The sequence below is a fragment of the Chinchilla lanigera genome, unplaced genomic scaffold (assembly GCF_000276665.1).
Source record: "Chinchilla lanigera isolate Chin_1 unplaced genomic scaffold, ChiLan1.0 scaffold00002, whole genome shotgun sequence".
NCBI lineage: Eukaryota > Metazoa > Chordata > Mammalia > Rodentia > Chinchillidae > Chinchilla > Chinchilla lanigera.
In genome coordinates this window covers 38642825-38667173 of record NW_004955403.1, presented here as the reverse complement: position 1 = coordinate 38667173, position 24349 = coordinate 38642825, and the positions used below count along the sequence as shown (strand labels likewise).

At 34.2% G+C, this 24349-nt stretch overlaps 1 protein-coding gene across 3 annotated transcripts in view; it reads right to left on the bottom strand.

The window, feature by feature from the left end:
* Positions 1-24349, bottom strand: part of Spock3 (sparc/osteonectin, cwcv and kazal-like domains proteoglycan (testican) 3) — a 394510-nt gene that overhangs the window by 203587 nt on the left and 166574 nt on the right. For all 3 annotated transcript variants that reach the window (XM_005373580.2, XM_005373579.2, XM_005373581.2), the window contains one exon: positions 6-120. In XM_005373580.2, the coding sequence (XP_005373637.1) occupies positions 6-120 (115 nt within the window). The remainder of the gene's footprint in view (positions 1-5; positions 121-24349) is intronic.

Here is a 24349-nt window from a genome sequence, read left to right as displayed (position 1 = left end):
TTTACCTGTGAAGTAGCCTCCGGTGACTAATGCAGACTGCAGTCTGAGAATCTTGAGAAATACATACTTTATGGCGACTACATTTCATCTTTAAGCATGGATCTTTCGCAGGATCTAAAGCTGAGAGAGAAAAAGAGAGAGAGAGAAAGGGAGAGAGAAAGAAGAGGGAAAGAGTACAGAATATATTAAAATAAATTTTGTATAGTGGAGGCTTCTAAGTTAATGAAACATAATTTTACCAAATGATTTTATAACACTGCGCTGTAAACATTTTTCCTATTTTTCCTCTGTTAAGAGAAACTTCTCATAACTCTGACAATAGATTAACAGATAATGGCAGTTGAATCTTCACTAGCATATACAGCACTAAACCACATATACCACTGTAATTAAAAAGTGAAATAAAAACAGAAACTTTAAGATTAAAACTTGGCAGGTGCTATTCTTATGACAGTAACAAAGGTTGATGAACAAATTTAAATTTAGTAATATTTATGCTACTGGAGAATTACAAGACGTATTTCTACTTTCCCTCAATAAATGCTAATGGGTAAACAAAAAAGATTAAAACCCAAAAAGATATCAGGGATCAGATCTCTTCAGTTAGCCAAGAAGTGTCTAGAGCTGCACTTTAGGTTTGCCTGAATGCACAAGGTAAGAGCTGAGATGTTGCATTTTCATTTTTAATTTGTTATTGCTGATATTTGCACATTCGTTTCTGTAATCAGCCTCTGCCTTGGCATCTGGCAATACAAAGACTATGTGATCTGTTGATTTTTTTAAAAAATGAAAGCCTTATGGATGTTCCATACACTATATTCATTTAAAGTTTACAATCAATAGTTTTCAATATACTTACAATTATCAAAATAGTATAATTTTAAATATTTTGATCACCAATTAAAACTAAACATACTCTGTAGTTACTTCCCTTCTTAATTAGTATAAGGCAATCATTTATCTAATTTCTCTATGTATAAATAAATTTTGTAGCTATTTCATAGAAGCTGAATCATGAACTATTTAGTCTTTTGTCGCTGACTTTTGTCACACAGTGTAATATTTCTGAAGTTTAACTAATTGTAGCAAAGGTCACTGCTTCAGGTTTTAATACTGCTAAATAATATTCTGTGGTATGAATACACCATATTTTATTTCTTTCTTAACTAGTAGATGGGTATTTTGGTAATTTCAAACTTCTGATGACTGTGAATAAACTTTTTTGGGTTATAATTATTTGGTTGTGGTTTTGTATTTATTTTTTGTCTTTCCTTATTTGGAAAGGAACTCTATTGACTCCATGAGCTAACTTTTGCCTCATAAACGTGGGTCTGTCTGTAGTTTTTTAGCGGGCTGATTTCATCTCTTTTGGGTGTGGATCCTGAAAATGGATCATGGCAATACAAGGTAATTTCTTTTTAGTTTTTTAAAGCACTGCCATACTGTTCTCCATGGTGGTTTTACTAATTTACATTCCCACAAATAATGTAGAAGAGTTCCTGCTTTCTCCCTATCCTTGCAAATACTTATGTTTTTTGTTGATAGTAGTAATTATAATTGGGATGAGATGATATCTAATTAAACTTGCATTTGTACTTTAATATACTTAATCTAGGATATTGCTCCAAAAAAGTTTGTATTTATAAATAAAACACTATAGCACTTATAATACTATCATAGCCTATCCTACTACATTTTGTATACAGACTAATATTTTATTTACTCCAACTTATTTTACACAATCTCCATTGGATAATTTTTTAAAAGGTTCATGAAATTTGCATTATGTCTGTTCAGAAGAGAAATCAGAACTCAAAACTTGTTTCACAGTAAGAAAAGAATTTTCAGAACACATTTAACACATAAAACAGAACTCAGTGACAAAACTTTGCACAAAACTCTAAATAATGAATCAAAAAAAGAATGGCAGTGCTTGTCAGGGTTGAAAATATAATAGGAGAAGTATAAATATGAAGAATCAGATGCACAGTATCTATAATAAGGAAAAAAATCACTTCTGTGTATGTGATTTTAACCATCTGTATTTTGTAGTAGAACATTCTCATTGTTGGCAGCTTTAAAGCTACAAAACATCACACACTGTAAATACAGATGCTGAAGATTTTATTCATGAAATCACAAGAATAACAAGTGACATTCCTCTTGGCTGAAGCCCAGGGATTAGAAGCAATCTGTATCTTAATGATGCTTGGCATAATTCCATCACCTCCCTCTATTATTATCTTCATTTCTCCGTATTCTAGAATTTAAATTTCTCTGTTCTGTTCAGCATTGCTACTCTAGCTTGTTCTTGAGCATCCAGTAAAAGTATCTCTAGTAAGATTTCAGCTGGCACCTTTGACTTTACATGATCATATTATTTCTTTATCATAATCTTTAACAATCATTCCAATTTTTGTGACTCAAATGGGTATCTAACAAATAATTTTTACTTGATTCAGAAAATTCAGTGTGTATTTTATGAAATGCTTTATAATTATAACTTTGAGTCCCATTACATCTGTGAGGTAGTACTTCCGTTCCTCCTTTGCCTGCTTTTAATCCAAAGTCTCTGTTTACTGACAAGCCAGAGAAAGTAGGAAGGCTCAAGCTTGACCCAGATGGTCGTGGTGGAATTGGCTAAGCCAGGAAGGGTAAAAGCAGAAAACAATTATGAGGGAAAGGAGGTATGTTAGGAAGAAAAATCCAATGCAAGACAAATTCCACCGTACAAAAAGAACACAAAAGTAAAAACACAGAGCACTGATGCTAAGTCAGAACCACAAACATGGACCATGCAATTTATAGTATTTTAGATTTTGTTTGTTTGAGTTGAGAATTAGTGCTAGGGAGACTGTCACTGAGTACAGCCTCAGCCCTAAAATCCTAAAATATAGTTACGCACTGACTTTAAGTGGAGAAGCATTCTTGTTTGGTGTTCATGTTTAGTGCATGTGGCCCGTGGAAAAGAACTTGTTAAAAATAGCATCTAAGAATAAAGGTAGGTATTAATTTTAGTATTGAAAATTGAAGCAAACTTTAACAGGATAGGCTGGGGCTCCTAGTATGCAAACTCATTCCTGTATTTTAAAAATATTTGTCTATGTGAACATCAGATCATCAAAAAATAAATGCCAAACGTTCTACATTAAAGCACATTTAGATCATGTGATATACATGAGATGTGGATGAAAATAAAGAGAATATTGAAATTTAATAATTAATTACAGTAAAAGACAGATTGACATTAACCCACTCAAAATACCCCCCCCTTCAAGTATGCACACCCAAGGGTTCTTGCCACTTCTGGAAGCAGGCCCGGAGATCCTCTTTCATAAGCTTCCTTAGTTGCATAGTCAAGTTGGACACGATTTCTAATCAATCCAAAAGTTTTAACTTCAGGGTCATTTTGATTTTGGGGATGAGCCAAAGTTACATGGTGGCAGATCTGGTGAAGAAGGTGGATGACAGAACACCATAGTATTCTTTAAGTCTGATTTTCTGCTGGATGGCACTCAGCCACAGCATTCACCATGGTTTGGTCACACCTTATAAAGACCCCTACAAAAGAGGACTTCAGACCTGCTTCAGAAAGTGGCAAGATTAATGGGCTGTGTTTGAAATGAGGCAGAGGATATTGAGGTAGCTTATGGCAGTGTGTCTTTTAATGTAATATTTTTTAAACATTTACTGTATATTTTGATCATTCATAGATGGCACATGAATTAATAATGAACAAGTAGTCTTGGCTCAGCCACTTCCAGAGAAAAGTTTAACTATTTTAGAAATATGATAGCAAATTTACTAGTACCGATTAAAAGTTTCAAAAGACAAACATATTACAAACTCTACTATATAGTACAAGTTAATCTCTGACCAGTTGGAACCATTTATAAAATGAATAAATTGTGTTAGATGGTCTCTAAAATTTCATTTTTAAAAGGTGTATTATTTTATTTTAGCTTACAGTATTGTCATCAGATCTCTCACATGGAAGTAATGTTTTGTATAGAAAGAGAAACAAATAAATTCTAATTAGAATACAGCATTGTGTGGAAATTTTATACATGTATGTGTGTATTTGTATGCTTGTGTGCATATAATATAGAATATTATATATATACACACGTACAGGGAAGTGAGGTGATTATACAATGTTAAATAGAAGATAACTCATGTATGAGTGAAAACTTAAGTAGCTTTTGAAAGCAATGCAAGGATCAAGTGAAATAAATGAAATAAAACTCCAGTAGAAGGGCACAGGATAAATAGCAAAGCAGTATAAGAGTGTCCTATTTACACAATTGAAAAACAGGACCAATGAAGTGCAAAATGTGAGGGTTGCCTGTCAGCACCATAAGAAAACTTCAGGGACAGATAGGAATATCTCACTTTTGAAGTTTTCCTCAGTATGCACCGACAAGCCATTTCCTGATTCTAGTTAGGATAAAGGCATAAACAGGGTTGTGTGGTAGGAAGACCACACAAAAATCTGGAGATGCCCTGAAGAATGTACAAATAAGACAGGAGAGAAAGGATAAGAATTCAACCTATAAGGATGATTTGTGAAGACAGAGAGGAGGGAATGCATCTCAGAAAGAGGGTACAGATTCAATAGGTTGATTTTTTTCTTTTTGGTACCAGGAATTCAACTCGGGACCTTGGGCTTGCCAGACAGGTGCTTGTACCTCTGAGCTATATCCCTGGTCCGCTATAGATTCAATAGGACCACTTATTAAGTATAAAAAGAAAGTTGGACAGAAATAGAAGAAACGGTGATTGGTGATACTACCAAACAAGAAATAAGAGGCAAGACAAGTGCAGTAAATTTAGTTGTTAGTGTATTCATGGAATATTTGTGGAGACATCTGAGTTGAAATTTTCAGCAGCCACCTGGTATTTGCATGTGTTCATTCTAGTGGTCACCTTTAAAGAATATAAAGTAAAATCATAATCAGTCTGGGGATCTAATTAGACTTAAATTTATGATGTTACAAATAACAATGGAGCGTGTATTTTTATAGCTAACTCTCCTGTCCCCTTCTCAAAACTCATGAGAGAATTTAGGCAGCATTTCCTAGGTTTTTGTCATTGTAGGAATGGGGTAATTAAGGATGATTTTCTTGGATTTATCAGATTTTGCTTATTTCCTTGACATACTAAAAGCAGAGATATAGAAATCATCATAAATTCCATACTCACAATGGTTTTGTATTCTTTGTGTAAATCTTTGATACATAAATGATAGGGAATCTTTAGAACTTAAAATTTCCTTGTTCTTAATACTGCTGAAATGGAATTCCAAGCACCAAAAGTTCTGATAATTGACCATTTTTATGTTGGTTTCTTTGCCTTTTGGGGAGAGTAGGGTTGGGCAGGCAGGAGTGTATATATTTTTAAGAAATTCATTTGATAGGGAAAATAATGCTGTAAGTTCATGTAAATCAGTTTGTGGTCTTGGACCAAATTTAGTGTTACTTCAGAAGGACTGTCTTGTGTTATCAAAGTTCATATGCTATAGTGTTATAAATTTTTAAACAAGGAATGCATAGTTCTGTTGTATACAAGTCATATTATTCATAGATAATGTGAAATTTTCAATGTTCAAAGATACATCTCTTCTAAGAGTTTGGATAAGATGTTATACAGGTGACAAATACTATTTATTCAGTGAATGCCACAATTCAATGCTATTGTTTAGTTTTTACACACAAAATGTCTTTAAAACCATTGTCTGAAATATGTAAGAGGTAAAGAAACTGTAGATCAAATACAATGGTTTCTTCTAGGATGTAAAACCAGTAACTAGTAGAACTAGAATTCAGATTCAAGAGATTGGACAAGTGTAAATGATTTCCTGCTGAACAATTCTGCTTCCTGGTGTTCAGAAAAGCCTGACATTAGCTGTAAAAATGGCCTGTGATTGTCTTACTTTAACATTCTCTATTAATTTTTAAATTTTGCTGAAGTTTTATCATGGTGCACTATCTAGTAAGACCAAAAAAGGAAATAAAGTTAAATTCTACCTGAGTATCTTAGTCTAGCTTTCATTCTTACAGTCTACTGTTAAGGTTTCTCATGTTTTCTTTTCTCTCATGATTTAGCTCTATGCAGAATTACTTGTGATGTAATACCTTCTGATAATTCTCCACCCTAGAAATCACTCAAGAGAAGCACCAACTCATCTATTTATTCTGCTCTTTTACCTTTGTCATTAAAATATTATCATTTTAAAGCAAAATAAAGACCTGTGGAAATTCCTCATTATGTCTGTCCACTAATTTTCAGCTCTTTAGAGACTATATTATCTATGTCCTGTTTTTCATCTTTATCTTTTCACAGTCCTTATTACAGGCAGAGGCATTTTTTTCTCTTCCCTGCAGCAAGTACATCAGAGCTTCTCCCACAGTCTTGGCTCTCCCCACTCAGCACTATGATGTTTGACCTTTCTCCCTCACTACAGCATGGCCATGCTCCCAAAATAAGTGCTTTGTTAGATTTGCTTATGAATTTCTACATGAATTCCTTTTCACGAAGATGTAATTGCATATTTTTATTATTGTTATCACAGGAATCCTTCAGTATGTCCTCAATAAGCTCTGCTTTCTTCCTAATAGTGTAGATACTTCTGCATTTGCACTGTACCATATAATTTTCAGTTCTTAGCGATTCAAGGTTTTAGTGCAGCTTAAAGAAACTTCAATAACATAGCTTTTGGCCCCATTCCTGAGTGGCTGAAACACTACACAAGATGCAATTTAAGCACCAGTTCAGTTGCTTACTTTAATCCCCATAAAAGCTTAAAGCAATTACCTATCAAGAGGTTAGTCACATGGTTTATAAAAAAAGGATATGGACCTATAGAAATTTAAAATGCCCATTGATAAAGCTTTAGAAAATCCTCTTCTTGTTCTATCACAAAACAAGTATGACTAGATTCTAGAAAGTTGAAGGATAATAGTTTAAATTTTAGAAGAATGTTCTGTGTGAAAGGAAACTCTAAGGGTTCACTGATCCTGCTCTTGTTAACAGCTCTTCCTGCTTAGTGAAGGTCAAGGCAACAGGGCAAGGCATAGCTATGTATATCCATATCCTCAAACTGTATTCACTGCAATATATTAGGTCAAGTAAATATCAACTTAATATATGCAATTCACAATTTTACTTTGCTTTAAGAGGATCTGTGAAAGAAATAATATACTTTTTGAAAGCATATTTCTGTGTGTTGAACAGAAAAAGTAGGGAGATAATTGAATGGCTCAAAGAGCAGTTATTATTATTAATAATGGGACCAAGGCTAATGCTAGCTGAGAAGGTTGTGAGATTGAGAAGCATTAGGGAAGATAAATGTTTGAAATAAACTGTGTTTATGACTGAGTATTTGCAAGGATCCATTAAAATTAAACAAGCAAACTTGCTGAATATCTAAAAAGGATTTCTTGTGTCACAACATGAAGGCTTAAAAATAAACGTTTTCAAATTGCTTATTTTTTCATTTTAAAGACAATAATAAAAAAAAATAGTAAAATACAAACAAAACAAAGCAAGAACCTTAAAAATGAGACAGAGTTTCAGACCAAATGATAGGAATTAACAATGGTTGTTATATTACATATTGTTATCTTCAATGAAGTTGCCCAGATTACCAGCTGTAAGAATGAAAGAATGTAAGAAAACAATAATTTAAAAAAAAAAAACATTACAGACAATACAGAGTTTCACTAGACAGGATGGTAGGAATTCACCAATTTTTGTTGTATTATTTTTATGTGTCATATATTATTAACAATTACAGGAAGATTATGACTTTATGGTATGCATTTCTTTCTATTATAAATATAAATATATACTTCAAAATCATTTATTCAGACAGTGAGATTAAGTAGTATTAGGATATCTATACTTTCAGTTCAAATATTTTAAATATATTTTTAGGGGTAACATTAGCATGAAGCCAAAAAATGGTAGCAAAAGTCTGTGTAGTAGAGAATCTGTAGAGAATCTGACTGCACAAGATATATTTTTTTCAGACTGCACTATGATGTAATAGTTCAAGTTTTTAAGCAATTTCTCTTTAAAAATTAATTATTAGTTAAATTTATTTCTTTTGTTTGTTTGTTTTGGTTTTTTTCTGGTACAAGGAATCAAACTCACGACCTTGCACTTGCCAGGCAGGTGCTATGCCGCTGAGCTAAATCCCCGGCCCCTAAATTTATTTCTCTAACCAAATAAATTGAACTTATGTGCTAACTATTCTTTCCAAAATGCCTTGTGTTTCTTTTTCTTTTGTATAACTAATACAACTCATATGTTTACTAAGAAACTATTCCATAATTTAATCATGTGTATTCCAAATCTACTGAAATAACAAATGAAATAAAACAAAAATAATGAAACACAATGAAAACAGCAAACCAGTTTAATTAAGAAAATCATCTAAATGCCAACTAGGATTTGGCCATTTTAGTCTATACACTTGGGTGTTTTAAGTTCCACCAGCTGATGCAAAGATGGGAACAGGATTTGAGAACCCTATGTCAGCCTCAATTCTTAAAGACTTTCTTCGTAAGCAGGAAGGCCCAGAAACTAGCCAAAATAAAAAGAAAAGTAGAAGTGTTGCCAGCTACTCGGTCCAGCCACTTAGGTGATGCAAAAATGCTATTCAAGCGGTTCAGTGGTAGGGTGCTTGTGAAGCATTTGCAATGTCCTGGGTTCCATTTTCAGTATCACACATGCCCAAAATTGGTTTTCCTTTGTTTTTGACTTTCTTTTTCTAATCCTGAGGATCAAACTCAGGGAATCATGACTGGTTCTCAAGTGCGCTACCACTGAGGTACATTCTCAGCTCTTTTTCATTTTTTTAAAAGAGTTTTGAAAATTGCCTTGCCTGGAATCCAATTCGTGATCATCTTATATCAGTTTTTTCAGTAGCTGATTACAAGTATGTTCCTTCCATACGGTGGCTTTTTTCCACTTTATGGTCATGGCTCCCACAGCTAAATATCCCTAAAGCTACCATTTATACTACTTTCCCCAAACTTCAATGGTTGAAATAATTTTCTCATTACAAACAATAACAAAAATAATGCTTTGAGGTCAGTAACAGTTAAATATAGTTCTAAATACTATATTCTTTCCTCAAGGATTTCCATATGACCTACAAATACTGAGTTTTGAGTTTAAAAAGAGATAAAATGGGCACATCAGTATCACTTTATCAGTAAATACAATTTCTAATAAAGAAATACTTGAAAAACTACAGCTTTCAGTGAATCAAGTCTCCTTGGACAATGTTAGTCAAGAAAATAATTACACCCCATTTTCTCTGTTCTCTCACCCCAGTTGCTCTTTACTTTTGAGCATTTTCCTTTCATTTCACAATGTCTATCATACCTCTTAATTTTTATTCACTCTTTCAGGTCTTACACTAGTGAGACAATTGCTTACACATGCAGGTCTGGTTTATTTCACTTATGAGTATGGTCTCTAGTTGTGACCATTTACCTATAAAAGCCTCAAGTTTATCTTTCTTTATAGCTGAGTAATATTCTATTACAAAAAAGTACCACAATTTCTTAACCATTCGTCAGTGGATGGATTTTTGGGTTGCTTCCACAATTTAACAATTACAAATTTCACTGATATAATCATGGGTGCACATATATCATGGTGATATGATGCTAACCCTTTTTGAATTTAGCCGGGAAGAAATTCATAACCAAATGTACTGCTTGCTTTTTAAAATTTTACCTTATCAGTATTTTTATGAGTTCTCAGTTTCTATTATTTGTTTTAGTCTCTTTTCTCCTCATTAACTTTAGTGGATCACTGCTGCGTACTTTAAATAAAAATTACAATCCATTTTTCACTCCAAAGATTGATGAAAATTGTAAAATATGATTCTCTTTAGTTCTCTATTGTTCTTTTTCTTGGTCAGTATATCATCTCATCTTCTTTAAGATATCTGATTATTTCTTTGAGTGGCAGTTCTCAAGATTGGGATGAATAGTTAATGAACTGAAAAACTAGACCAATTCTTTCCAACTTAATTTGCTGAATAATTATCTTGAGCTTCCCTTTAATACTTAAAATGAAAATCTAAGAGAAAACCATATAAAATCAAGAATGCCCATGAATAGAAGAAGGAGTTGATATGAAATTTACTTAGAATGAAGAAGCCTGGTGTTTAAAATTATTGACATTGTACAAATACATGTGACTTTACTCATATAAACAGAAAAACACATGCATAACCAGTTGATCATAACATTTTGTGTGTACTATTAAAATTTTTTGTATTGAGTAAATGTTATAGTAAGCACATTAGGGAACATACTTGTTTAAATTTTATTTGATAAAATAAAGTATATTTAGCTGATGAGAGATTGCTTTGTCAGTCACAAGGGAACAAAACAAGGAAGACAAGTTTGACATTCATGGTGATTTCAGAGGAAACAATCTGTGAAATTTATAGTTATGATGTAATTTTGTAAATATAGGGAAAAATTTCAACATCACTAATTAGGGAAATCGAAATACATATCTGCCATGTGTTTGCTAAAATCTCTTTAATCATAATTGTATGCATTCACATAAAATTGAGGCTGCTAACTGCAACAATGAAATTGTTCAACAATAAAGTATTAAATATGTTTTTGTGGTTTTAGCAAGACTTTGTTTCACTATGACTTCATGCTGTAGAGCTAAAGGAAAAAAGGGTTTTCTAGGGAATTTTTTAGCTTGCCAGATGTTACAATGGAAGGCTCTGCAAGTGAGCAGTATAAAAAAGAAAGCTAATTCCTGACAGTTAATTAGACTTTTGACAGCCAATTTTGTGGTGCTGAAAGTGATTAAATGTAGCTGTGTGTCACTGGAGTGACTTTCTTAGTTTCAAACTTTAGTATTACTTCAGTTATATAAAACCCATCCACTCTAAACTTTGATGTGGTTGTCACAAACATTAAACTTGGCGATCCACACTACTTGCTGATTCAGATAAAATTGCTTCACTTATTTTTGATAAATAATTATCAAATGAATCATATTTTTTCAATAATACCCTTGCCTATAAATTTTTTTTATATAACTGATCCCTCTGTGGACAAATCAAAGATAACAAAAATTCCAAATGGTTTTACGAGGTAGAAATTCATTCTACTATTGCTCTACTTCAAAAGATTGATGAAAATTGTAAAATACGATTCTCTTTAGTTCTCTATTGTTCTTTCTCTTGGTCAGTATATCATCTCATCTTCTTAAAGTAGTAAGTGCTAATAGACTCTGTTCTATAAACCAGAATCCTTCCAGCAAAATTTCATGTAAAATCTTATTTTACTTGTTTCTACTTTCTGATCTGTTACGTGATATATAAAGATGATGATGCTGAATTGCTATCATATGTGCTAATAATAAAAATTTTCTTTACAGTATAAGAGCAAAAAATAATTTTTGTTCCTCTTAAAAAGCTTCTAAATAGAATCAACGTGGAAAGTCCCTTTAATACAACAAATCTGGCTTTGACTAATGAACTGATGTTTACCAGTAATTCTGTGATGATATCTTCAAGTATTCTACACATTAATATTTCAATTGAATACCTATTACATATGAATTGGGTAGTTATTAGTTGAACAAAATAAAATTACAAATTCTATAAATGTGTGTGTAATATTATGAGGTATTACAAAAGATAAGAAATATGTTTAAAAATCACAGTTAATTGAAAAGATCTTTATATCATTTTCAATTATTGTATGTTAAGTACCTAAAATATTTCCAGGCAGACAGGAAGCATTACGTTTGGATAATAGCAGGAATAATTTCATTTACAAATTTTTTATTTTATAGAAAGAACATAAAAAATTTTCAAAACAAAATTGGAGAATAACAATGGTTAATACATTGCATATTGTTATCTTCAAAGTGCTTACTCAGAGTACAACATATGGGCATAAAAAATTCTCCAAACAATATTAGCACAAACCTTTCTATTCAATGAACAAACAGAAACTAGTAGTATTATGATCTTATATTTTTCCCCTTTTCCCTTCCTTCCTTTCTCCTTTGCCCCACCTTAGTTCTTCTTTCTTTTTGAATAACTTTTTCCCATTTCACAGTATATATTGTACATTTTAGTCATTCATTATGCTTTCAGTTAATCACACCAGGGAGACAATATGATGTTTACACATGTGAGTCTGACTTATTTCACATATGAGTATGGTCTTAAGTTGCATCCATTTACTTATGAAAGTCTCAAGTTTCTTCTGCTTTATGGATGAGTAGTATTCCATTGTATAAAAATATCACATCTTTTTTATCCATTCCTCGGTGATGGGCATTTGGTTTGTTTCCAAGATTTAGCTATTACAAACTCTGCTGCTATAAATGTGGGTGCATGTATATTGCTGTTGTATGATGTTTTCAGTTCTTCTGGGAAGATACCTAAAAGGGGAATAGCTAGGTCAAATGGGACCTCCTGTCTTAGTCTTGTGAGGAATCTCCACAGTGATATCCACGGTGGTTGTACCAATCTACATTCCCACCAACAGGAGAGAAGGGGTTCTTTTTTCCCCACAGCCTTCCATAGCATTAGTTATTGGTTTATTTCTTAATGGTAGCCATTCTTTCTGGAGTGAAATGGGATCTCAGTGCTGTTTTAATTTGCATCTCTGAAATGACCAATGACGTTGAACAGTGTTTCATATGTTTATTTGTCATTAGTACTTCTTCATCTGAGAAGTGTGTATTTATCTCAGATGTCCATTTTTAGATTGGGTCTTTGGATTTGTTATTTCTTACTTTTTCCAACTCTCTGTATGTTCTAGATATAAGTCCTTTGTCTGAGGGACAGATTAGAAGATACAGATAAAATTCCAAACACACTCAGCCACCTTACCTTTGATAAAGAGTTCAAACATAGGAAAAAGCCTCTTTAATAAATGGTACTGGAAAAACTGTCTTTCCATCAGCCAAAGGATAAAACTAGATTCATGTCCATCAGCATGCACTAAACTAAAGTCAAAACAGATCAGAGATCTAAATATTAAAACAGAAATACTAAATCTACTGGAAGAGAAAAGAGATAGAAATCTTGAAGACACAGGTATAGGCATAGAGTTTATGAAAAAAACACAAACCCCAGCGGAAATGCAACAAAGAATGAAAAATTGTGATCTCATCTTATTAAAAAGCTTTTATACAACAAAAAACATGACCAACAGAGTGAAAAGACAACTCACAGGATGGGGAAAATTTCACTGACAATTATTATACCCTTATCAAAGCAAGTACAATGGCAAGTTACTCCACCTTTCTCTGTTCACCCATAAGGCACAGAATCACTTCCATCAATGAAAAACCTTTGATTCTAATCTCATTAATTCCCCAAATAACTTTTACTGCTTCAAGGAATTTCTTGACCATTTAAAATCAAAAACAATGTTAACATGAACATCTAAAAGACTCGTGAAGCTAATCCTCAAGAGAAAAAACAAAAGTTCTCCCTGTTTTGTTTTCATTTTGCAAATGAGATATATAACAAAAGAGAGAGAGAGGGAAAGAGAAAGCAAAACAATTAGGATGTGTTGTACAGATGTATCAGCTCTCCTAAATGAATGTAATCATGATGTACTGCACACATGTACTAATACTTTTTAAATAAACACAAAGAAAATAAAAACACAAAAAGAGTTTAAGCTAATTTTTTTTAAAGATGGCTCAAGTAAAAAGAGAAATGAAAAGAGTGCTTCTAAGTGCAGCCGTATTTCCTGTGAAGGCTGTGCCAGACATTGCTACCAAGTATTAGGTACACTGTACAGAAAGGTTGGCAGAGTGTTTGTGGAGGATAGAGATAGAAATATACCTTCATTAAGGTCCTGTTGACACAGACATAGGCATTGACCAAAATTTATCAAACTGTATTTGTGAAATTATTCCATTATTTTACATAAGTTACACCTCTGCAAATGGGCAAATTCTTTTCTCATTATGGAGCATTAAAAAATCATTTGCAAGGGGCTGGGGATTTAGCTCAGCGGCAAAAGCGCCTGCCTGGCAAGCGCAAGGTCGTGAGTTCGGTTCCCGGTACCGGAGAAAAACCAAAAAAAAAAAAAAAAAAAATCATTTGCACGTGGTAATCAGAACGACTGATTTGAACACAACAATATACAGTATAAGAACCATTGTTGAATTCCCACTGTCTTGTATGGTGAAGCTCTGTGCCATTTCCAATGCTTAATATTTTTATTATTTGTTACTGTCTCTGATTGTCTGATCAATTTTACATTCTTACATCTGGTGGACTGAGCAACTTCGTTGAAGGCAACCGTATGTGATGTAGCAACCGTTGTTAATTCCTATCATTTTGTTTTGAGGTCATATCTCATTTTTGTTGTTTTTGTATTGTTTTTGTCTCCATTGTTGTTTTGTTAGCTTTTTTCTCTTTAAAAATAATAAAAAGAAATCATTTGTAATGTGCCTTTTCCATCAACTATCTCAGAACAGCAGAGAAAAGGATGAAACATGAAACATAACAAATTGCCGCATGAATATTTAGTTAGTAAAAATCAATTCTTCCCATCAATGGAGGATGTTCCTTGGGAATACATACTGCACATTTTACACAAAGTTAATTTTCCTGGGCTTGGGTTACAAAAGGAAGCAAATGCATTATGTACATGTGCCCACTCCACAGACAACTGCAAGTGTCACCTACTGCAAACAGGTACTAAGAAAATAATTTAAAAAGAGTAATGACAAGATAGAGAATACATAGAGTGAACTCATTCTCCCCCAACTGCATTCAGGTAATTTTAATAAGGTCTATAAAACATTTGAATTTTAAAACTACCTTTATCTGTAATCTGAGCAACTACTTTGAAGATAACAGTGTACAATATATTAACTATTGTTAATCTCTTATCATCAAGTTTTGAAATTCTGTATTTTTGTACTATTTTTTCCTCTTTAAAACAACTAAATAAAAGCAGACTCTAAGTACTAAAGAGATTTTACAGATGCACAGACTTTTAAAGTTACGACTATTTCAGAAAACCAACAATAATACCGCTTGAAGTAGAGTTAGTAGAACTTATACCTAAGAAAACCCACTAATATACAAAGAGAAGGTATTTTATAACTTAAAGTTATTGATGTGTTTTTCAACTTTTTCTTATGTGCTGAGATTGACTTTGCTTAAACAGAGCTAGAACTGCAGCAGTAAAAGACTAACTTAGTAAAGGAATGACTATAATTACCCTGGCAGGTAAGTGAGTCTTATTTAGTTCTCTGAGCTGTCAGTTTGTCATTTCCAATTAATATCGTGGCCTGCAAACAACCATTCCTTGCAAAGTAATGATCTGACTGTTGTTAAGTGAAGCTTTCATTGACTTCCTCCTACTTAGGTGTAATTAATTTAAAACCCCTAAGTGATTCCAGGAGCTAAATAAATGACCTCACATTTTCTGATGCTCATAGCTCTTTCAGTCAGTTTATTTAGTTAGGTGTCTAATCTGTACTTTAACTTGATGCAAATGAAATTTTCTAATTGCTGTTTATAAAGGGACTGCCTATTTAGTACTGATCTATCAAATTAATGATTTGTCACATCTGGCAAGCTAATATCCCAAAGTGCCTAATTTACACATCTAAAGACATTGTGAATTTTTGTTGAAAACCTGACTCATTCATATATTCAAAAAGGGTTTGCAGTCACTTTCTTGGAGTTGCAGATAGACAACCCAAAAAGACCCAATTTATTGTAAGTCAGCATAGCATAGCATTATTCAATTTTAGTGACTGGCATGAATGTCTAAAGAATTAAAACATGTAGCTCCGTGATCATCAAAAATGATAAAATGAACAGAGAAAAATGACTAAGATTATTAGCTCTGTAAATAGATTGTGATTTTATAATAGAAACTCATTTTTCTCACTAAGCTATTGGAAAATTTTAAAATATATGAAGTAAAAATATATGCCATACTGATAATGAAAATGAAATATGAAATTCAGTTTCAGTTTAATTCAGGCTGGTGAATGGGTATATAAAGTTATAAGGATATACTGTTGCTGAATATTGACATGTTCAACTTTTAAACTAACATGACAAATAAGATATTTTGCAAATTCTTACATTGCATTGCATGGTGACCTTTTAGGATATAAAACTTTCACTCTATATTATCTATTTTTCCATAAAAACTAGAATATGTTGTTTTTTGATGGAAAAAAATAACATTTTCACTTTTGAAAGATATAACTTGGGAAATATATTCTTCTCATTCTAATTACAAAACTTGTGACTGCTTAATCTTTAGGAGCAAATCTGAAAAACTAAAATCATAGAATTATTCTGTGTTGTGAACTAAATCTTTTAGAATATGGAAAGTGACTGAAGCTGGAGATTGATCAAGGTCAGCCACAAGAACACAGCCCCTGAGGCAAGTCACATTAATAAGCCACTCTAGTCTCAAGAACACTGGGAACGTGAAACAAGCCAAATGGACGAGCTTTCAGGTGGAGAAGTTTCACATGATATTCAACCTTCCACGTGTGTAACTGAATGTGCTATAGCCTTCAGAGCTCTCTCCTTGTCCTCCTCTTGCTCCTTCTTTGTTCCTTCCTTCCCATCAGGAGTGAGGGCTCCATACAGCCTCCGTTTTCTGTGCTCTGACTTTTGTCCTTTTATCTCCATCCTCTCACCCTCCTCACCCTGGGAACATCGAGAGCTGCATGGGACACAGCACTGGGCAGATAAACAGGGATCTAGGAAAACGTATCACATAATAGATAGGTAAGAACAGACTTCTAGCTGTGTACACAGAAGGAGAGAAATAGGCTGAAGAGAAGGTAAAGAGAGAAATAGGGCAGAGAAGCCACCCAAGCCCCACCGAAGAGTGCGGTACTTTCCCTAAATCCTCACCAGCTTTAGGCTTCACTGCCAAGCACATTTGTGAACTCTGGTGAGCAACAAAAGACCTCAGCCTCTCCTGCATATTTGTACTAACACATGAATTGGGACCTCAGGCTATTTCTACTGGAGTTTATAGACCTTTGCGTCAAGGAATAGTGGGATTCCAGCTAGGCCAAACCAGTCTCACTTTGAAAGGTCTCCAGGTTTTGCCTGATGTCACTGATGCTGATTACACGGGGGCAATCAAAGTTATGGTTCAAACTATTCAACACAATGCTCCAGTCACCCCAAATGCTCATATCACTCAATTGGTCATTCTTCCTTTGGGAAAAATTGGAAAATCTATAAATAAGGACAGAGGATCCAAGAGTTTTGTGTATTCAGATGATTATTGGATTCAACATATTAAACAGGATTGTTCCAAGACAGAACTGATCCTCCCAACCAATTGATTAAATTTGTTTCCCTCACACCCTTTGTCTTTCCTTCAAAAACAAGTTTGGTTCCCGTAGTGAGAGGTGTCTCTGTTTTCACAGATGGCTGCTCTTCAGGCAGGGGAGGTTATGTTTTGGTCTCTTACTCCCAAATACAGGATACAGGTTTTTCTTCTGCACAAAAGGTTGAATTGCAAGTTGTTATATGAACCTTATAAGATCATTCGTCCACTCTAAATAGCCTCCTCTCATACAGCACTTATGTTTGTGGTGTGATGCAACACACTGAAACTGCCACCATTCACACTAACCAGGAAGACTTTTCCATTTGTTTCACACTCTCCAATTTGCCATTCAGTCATGCCATGTCCCATGTTTTATCAGTCATTTACATTGCCATTCACAATTTCCAGGGCCTCTTAGTAAGGGAAATGCTACTATGGATAGATTGCTGGCTACTGTCAATGTTACTCCCTCAGGTATTATTCAACAGAATTCTGCTTCCCATGCCATCTTCCACCAAAATGCTTCCTTTAAATTCGAGAACAGGCTTGACAAATTGTTACACAATGTTCCTCATGCATAATACATCTTCCTTCACTCCCTATGAGTGTCAATCCTCAAGTGTTATACCCCAATTATCTCTTGCAAATGGATGTCACTCATATCCCTGAGTTTGGTTCTCTATGCTGAGTCCACATTTCAGTGGATACTTCCACAGGATTTATTTTTTTTCTTCTGCCCACATTGGTGAAGCGGGTAAACATGTCATAGATCATTGGTTGGATGCCTGTAGTAACGTTGGTGGCCAAAGGGCACTTAAGACTGACAGTAGTCCAGTTTATATGAATGCTGCTTCCAAACATTTGTAAAACTTTTCACACTTCCCTTAACACAGGTATTCCTTATAACCCTCAAAATCAAGGAATTGTTGAACATGCTCACAATACATTCAAAATTCAAACACAAAAACAAGAGGAGAATCTTTCCCTACAAAATTTACACCTCATTCTAGACCTCACTTGGCATTATAAACTATTAACTTTTTAAATGCTGCTAGGGATTGCACTACAGCAGCAGAAAGGCAATTCAATCATATAAAGGAAAAGAAGTTAGGAAGGGTCCTTTGGAAAGATCTTCATACTGGACAAGGGGAAGGACCTAGCCCACTGCTAATATGCAGTTGAAGGTATGCTTGTGTTTCTCCAGAAAATGCTGAATGGCCTATCTGGGTGCCAGAGCGTGCTGTCTGGCTATATCATGGTCTCAGACCCAGAGGAAGAGTTGATTTCACCTCTCAAGAAGCTGATGCTCAGTCTTGTGGCAGTGATGTATTAGAGACTGTTCCATAGCCAACAGACAAAGATGGGGCTAGACTTGACCTGGGGTCAATTAAAGAAATTGACCCAGGATGCCCAAGAGGTGGTAACCAAAATTGAGAAAAGATGTGAGTAGTTAACAGGGTATATAGCAACAAATGACCTGAAGGTTACATGACAGAAAGGGACACAAAAAATGCCAGTATTCTTAACACAAAATAAAATACAAAATTACATATTATTTATAGATAAAAGATTTTGTTTCTCCTAAATTTCTTATGAGAGAGCTCTGCTAATTGATCTACAAAAACTCTGACTAGTATATTTATAATTACAAACTTCTAATTTTTTTTTTTTTTTTTTGGTATCAGGAATCAAACTCAGTACCTTGTGCTTGCCAGGCAAGTGCTGTGACACTGAGCTATACTCCTGGCCCTGCACTTGGATATTATTATAAGCAATGATCTATATACGCTTGTCCATTTGTCCCTCTGTCCATTATCTGTGAACTGCTTTTTTATTTTGAGCTCAACAATTTTTTTTCTTTTCTCCTTTTCTTTTCCATTTTTAAATTACTTGTTCATAATTTAATTTGGTATACAGATCTGAAAATCATGCTTCCACGTGTTCCAACTGGGCAATATATCAAAATTGGTTTTCTCAGAGATCATCAGAAATTTGTTAAGGTCTCTAAATGGGGACACTTCAGGCTTGGAAAATCATTCATCAGGGCTCCGTTTGATGAACAAAGGAGCAGCTGCCTGGGAAAAATTATCCCAGCCTTTGCTCACTAGTAAGAAATCTCAATGATTTCCACAGCCTTGTGGGAGACATCTCAATAAATGTTATTAAAATATATTATTGTGATAGATTTACATTAGTTCTCATCAAAAGATTAAGTTTTCTAAACATGAGACAATAAGGTTTCCTAATTTACAGATGCTTGGATACAAAACTAAATTTAAAAGACAAAAATGTTCAATAACTGTGCAAATTGATTATTATTAATCTCATGTGTATTAAATGTATTCATGCCTCCAGATGTACAGGCCTTCCAAAATGCAAAACAAGGATTATTTATGCAGATAGACCTTTTTGTTTCAGACATTTTCCTTTATTTTGTGCTCCAAATAATTGTAATAGGAGGTTCATATCAAGTCAACACATAGTACCAGTTGGTAATAATATCAAAACATATGTGATGTATATATCATATATGTGCTATTGTACTTGTCGTACTTACACCTAAAAATTATCCTTCAGACAATGTCACAAATTTCTTCAGGAACATCTCATTTAAGGTCAAGTTAAGTAAAAACTTCCTATGTATTAGATATAGATGACTGATTAAAGGAGCTACACTAAGTCAAAATAGAAATTTAAGTATGTCACAAAAATGTCATGATTGTCATGAGACAATATTATATATGGCTTTGATTTTAAATTTTCTGTGTAAAACCATATAACTGTTACTTGTTGGCATTCTACAGATTCAACTATTACAACATCCATGTTTGTCAGAAAATAAGTCCTATTTTATGTTGTATGGTGCTTGATATTCAGATAAAATAGTCATGTTAATCTCAGTGCCCTCATTAAAAAATATTATGTCATTAGCCTTCATTCTGGGTGTTCACCAACTGAGATATGGAGACAAAAACTAGAAAGACAGACAGGCCAAGCGGACAGCCAATATTTTGTTCCCTGCCCTGAGAGATCAATGAGGAGAACATGAAGGAACTTTCCAGTGACATCCTGTACTCTGGTGGGTTATACAAACTCCTGATCAGTGCGATTTTAGGACCACAGAAGATAAGATCTATGGTGTATAGTGTGCCTAAGGATAGTCACTAGGAGAACAGAAAGAAACTTAGTCAAGCATTGAACGTGACTCATCCAATACTTACTGAAGAACTAGAGATGCTTGACATGGTTCCAAGGTAAATCCTAAGACAACTTAAATGACTTCTATAAAAAACAAAATTGATTAATATAGGTCCCATCTTAGTTTGGTCTTGAACATCCAGTGGAAAAATATAATCACAAGAGGTATAAAACAATTGCCAACTAACTAGTAACGGGTCATTGTTCTGGGATAATGCACTGTATAGGATTAAATTGCTATATGCAGGGGTTTAAAATCTTTAGACTGGGAATCTTTAGCCAAAATCAAACAAATTCATCTAGAATGGAAAGGATTCAACATGGAGAAGGTCTCCTACAGTCCCCCTCAAATATAGCTCCTCCAACCTCAACTAACCATCCAGTGCTCACAACTAAAAAACAGAAAACGGGGTGTGTGGGGAGTGGCTGATGGTGGAGATCGATGAAGGCCAGCCTCAAGGACACAGCACCTGAGGCAAGTCACATGAATAAGCTTCTCTAGTCTCAAGAACACTGGGTGCCTGAGACAAGCCACATGGATAAGCTATTAGATGGAGATGTTTCACATGATATTCAACCTCCCAAGTGTACAAATGAATGCAATGCAGCAGTTGGAGCTCTCTCCTCCTCCTCTTCCTCCTTCTTCCTTCCTTCCTTCCCAAAGGGAGAGAGGGCTTCACATGGCTTCAGTTTTCTGCCTCCAGTTTTCTGTATTCTGACTCTTGTCCTTTTTCCTCCATCCTCTCACTCACCTCACCCTGGAAAGATCTACAGCTGCATGGGATGCAGCAGAATAACACGAAAAAGCACAAGTACAAGATGAGTAGAATAAATGAAGAATTTTTTTCAGTTTTTCCATCTGTCTAAGAGTGGATGAGGGGGAAAAGGGAGAAGGAAAACCATGAGGTTCACAGCAGCTGCATCTAACTCCATATTTCTCCTTGGACTTTAAACCAAACTTTTGGGCAACATTCAAAGAAGAGAGCAAAACAGAGGGAAAAATAGTTTATTTGACAATTCCTGCATCACTATTTAGATAGTTACACAAAGAGTCCCTCACAGACTGTCCTGTACCACTGGTGGATACATCTAAGCCAGCTTGGTGAGATAGCTACTGATGTTGCTGTATGCCTAGATTCCTACAGTCACCCTCAGTTCCTGTACAGCATTGTCACTGACTTGAGAGTCAATGACTTGACACAGGTAGGGAGAATCTACCACCAAGAGAAGAGTAGAATCAGCAGGGTGTATACAGGCTAAGAGAATAATTCTCATTTAGTACCCAAGAGGGCTAAGCTCATCCCTCAGCTGACCTGCCCACCAAACACTCAGACAGGTGCTAACCTGGAAAGAGAAAAGATGACTAAAAAGCAGTTGAGTGATGTAACACCCAGATGGAATTAAACTGAATTATTTTATTTAATTGTTATGTGTTTTATAGTAAGTTATCAATCACATCAAATATTTGTCTTTTCTACTTATCATCAAAGTATTTATTAAGGGACTTTTCTTTTTTAGAGTCTTGGAAAACAAATAAATAATATAGACTAAGTACAAAGACTATATTTTTACATATTCAAATTCAGTTTTTTATGCTGGTCTATAGTTGCAACTTGTGTATTGATCGAACAATCTTGATTAACAGAATGCAAGTAAGAAGTGACTGACACTTTATCAAATTCTCAGAAATTATTTCTGGTACTAAGTTTGCTGTTGGCACCAGACGTTTCTCATTTTTAAATAAAAACTCCAGTGGAATTTTAGTCATTTTTATATAATTAAGTACCTGGATTAGTTTAATTATTATACCATTTAGACTGTTTCCATATTCTGATCATTCTCTAGGTAGGGTTACAGAACTGAGTTTCAGAATTCTGGACTGAGATAAATAAAATTCTTGACTTCTCCCCATTAGTATTCTTCACCACCTACTGTTCCAGCTGTTGCTCATAGGGTACAGGCATTCTGGTATCTGTGCACTTAGAGTAGTATGTACAATGGCTCATGGAAATTTTTCTACAAAGTATATCTGGTTGTACTTCCCTAAATGTGGCTATTATTCCCCTTGGTTAGCCAATTTTGTCCACCGGCCAGCCTCCGAGAATTCAGAAACCATTTTCTAACTTTCAGTTGGCTTCCCATCTCTCCTCCAGGTCCAATTAGTACTTCTGCTATAGCTGTATGTTGACTTATATCAGACAATAGCCAGTGAAGGCAATCATTAGGCATACCTTTGAGGGAAATTTTTTTCTTTCTCCATAAATTTTACTTTGATATAAAAATATCAGTAAACTCTATTGACTTTTAAGGGTCATCTATGGAACTGTCCTTTTCTTTTTCTTTTTTTTTTCCTTTTTTTTTTTTTTTTTTTGGTACTGGAAATCCAACGCAAGACCTTATGTTTGCCAGGCAGGCACTGTGCCTCTGAGATATAGCCCCAGCTGTGTTTATCTTTAGGAGGAAGCACTTTAAGGTATTATTTTCCTGGACTGATGACATGTATCATAAAATCTCTTCCTCGGGCTGATTGGGAAATTAGAAAAGAATAAGATTAGAAAGCAGGTCCATGGGAGAAATATGTATATCACTTTCTAAGAAGGAACAGTGTGAATAGATAATAGATATAAGATACTATTTTTTATAGCCTGGTGAAATTAGCCATCTTCTTATTTGTGCTTACTCCTCACTCTCTAATCTTTGTTCGGTATGGACAACTCTTTTCCCATTGAGTTTTTTTCCCTATTTCTAGAAGGTTTTATTCTAAAATCAGGCTTCAAGCCCCCATATTACATCTATAAAAATAGCTATTTCGAGGCCATATGAATAAATTGAACACAAATTCAAAGGACACAAATTCATTGTAAAGTCTTTGTGGCACCTCTTTGGAGTTTAATGTAATGACAGTTGAACGCATATTTGACTTGAAAATAGTACGCATGTCAATATTTACAAAATTATTAATATTAAAGCTGTAAGCAATAAAGGCAGAAGTGTAGCCTCAGTTCAGAGATAAAATTAACAACCTCAGAGCAAATGTATTATACTAAACCAGTGCACATCAAGTATATCAAATATCTTTGAAAACCAGAGACTAGTAGGTTTTTAAATTGTAGTTTCCTTGTTAGTCTTATTTATACTAAGATACACAATCAGTTAATGTTGAATACATGTGGAACCTGTGTTAGCCACATGCAGTAGAGGAGGAGGATCTGTCAGGGTAATCTGTCCACATGAATTTGGGATTTTTAATGGAACTTAGTACTTTAATTTTTCAGTTGTCATATCTGGAAGATTATTATCTCACAAAAAATTCATCATACCAGAGATCTATATATCTTTACAAAAATCATATCCAGTATCTTTCTTTGTTTTTTTTTTGTTTTTTTTTGTTTTTTTTCCAGTACCAGGAATCAAACTCATGACCTTGCTCTTACTAGGCAGGCGCTGTGCCACTGAGCTAAATCCCCAGCCCCCATACCCAGTATCTTAAAGGCACTCTTACAGTAGGAATACAAAGGAGGAAAAAAAGTGTGGGAATTCTCCTGGTTGCTGGAAAATCTCCTCAAGACAGCAAACGTTATGGTTAGAGAGATCCCTTTTGCCAAACAAAATTATTTTGATTATACCTCTGAATAATTCTACCAATTATTTTAAACACACTGAAACTATCTATCATATAAAGTACCAAGAGAATTATTGAATTCTGAATCAGCTGTTTGCTATTTCTTTTTACTGTTATTACTTTATATCACTACTGCTGAAGATAAAATACAAAGCAATTAAAATATACAAACTCT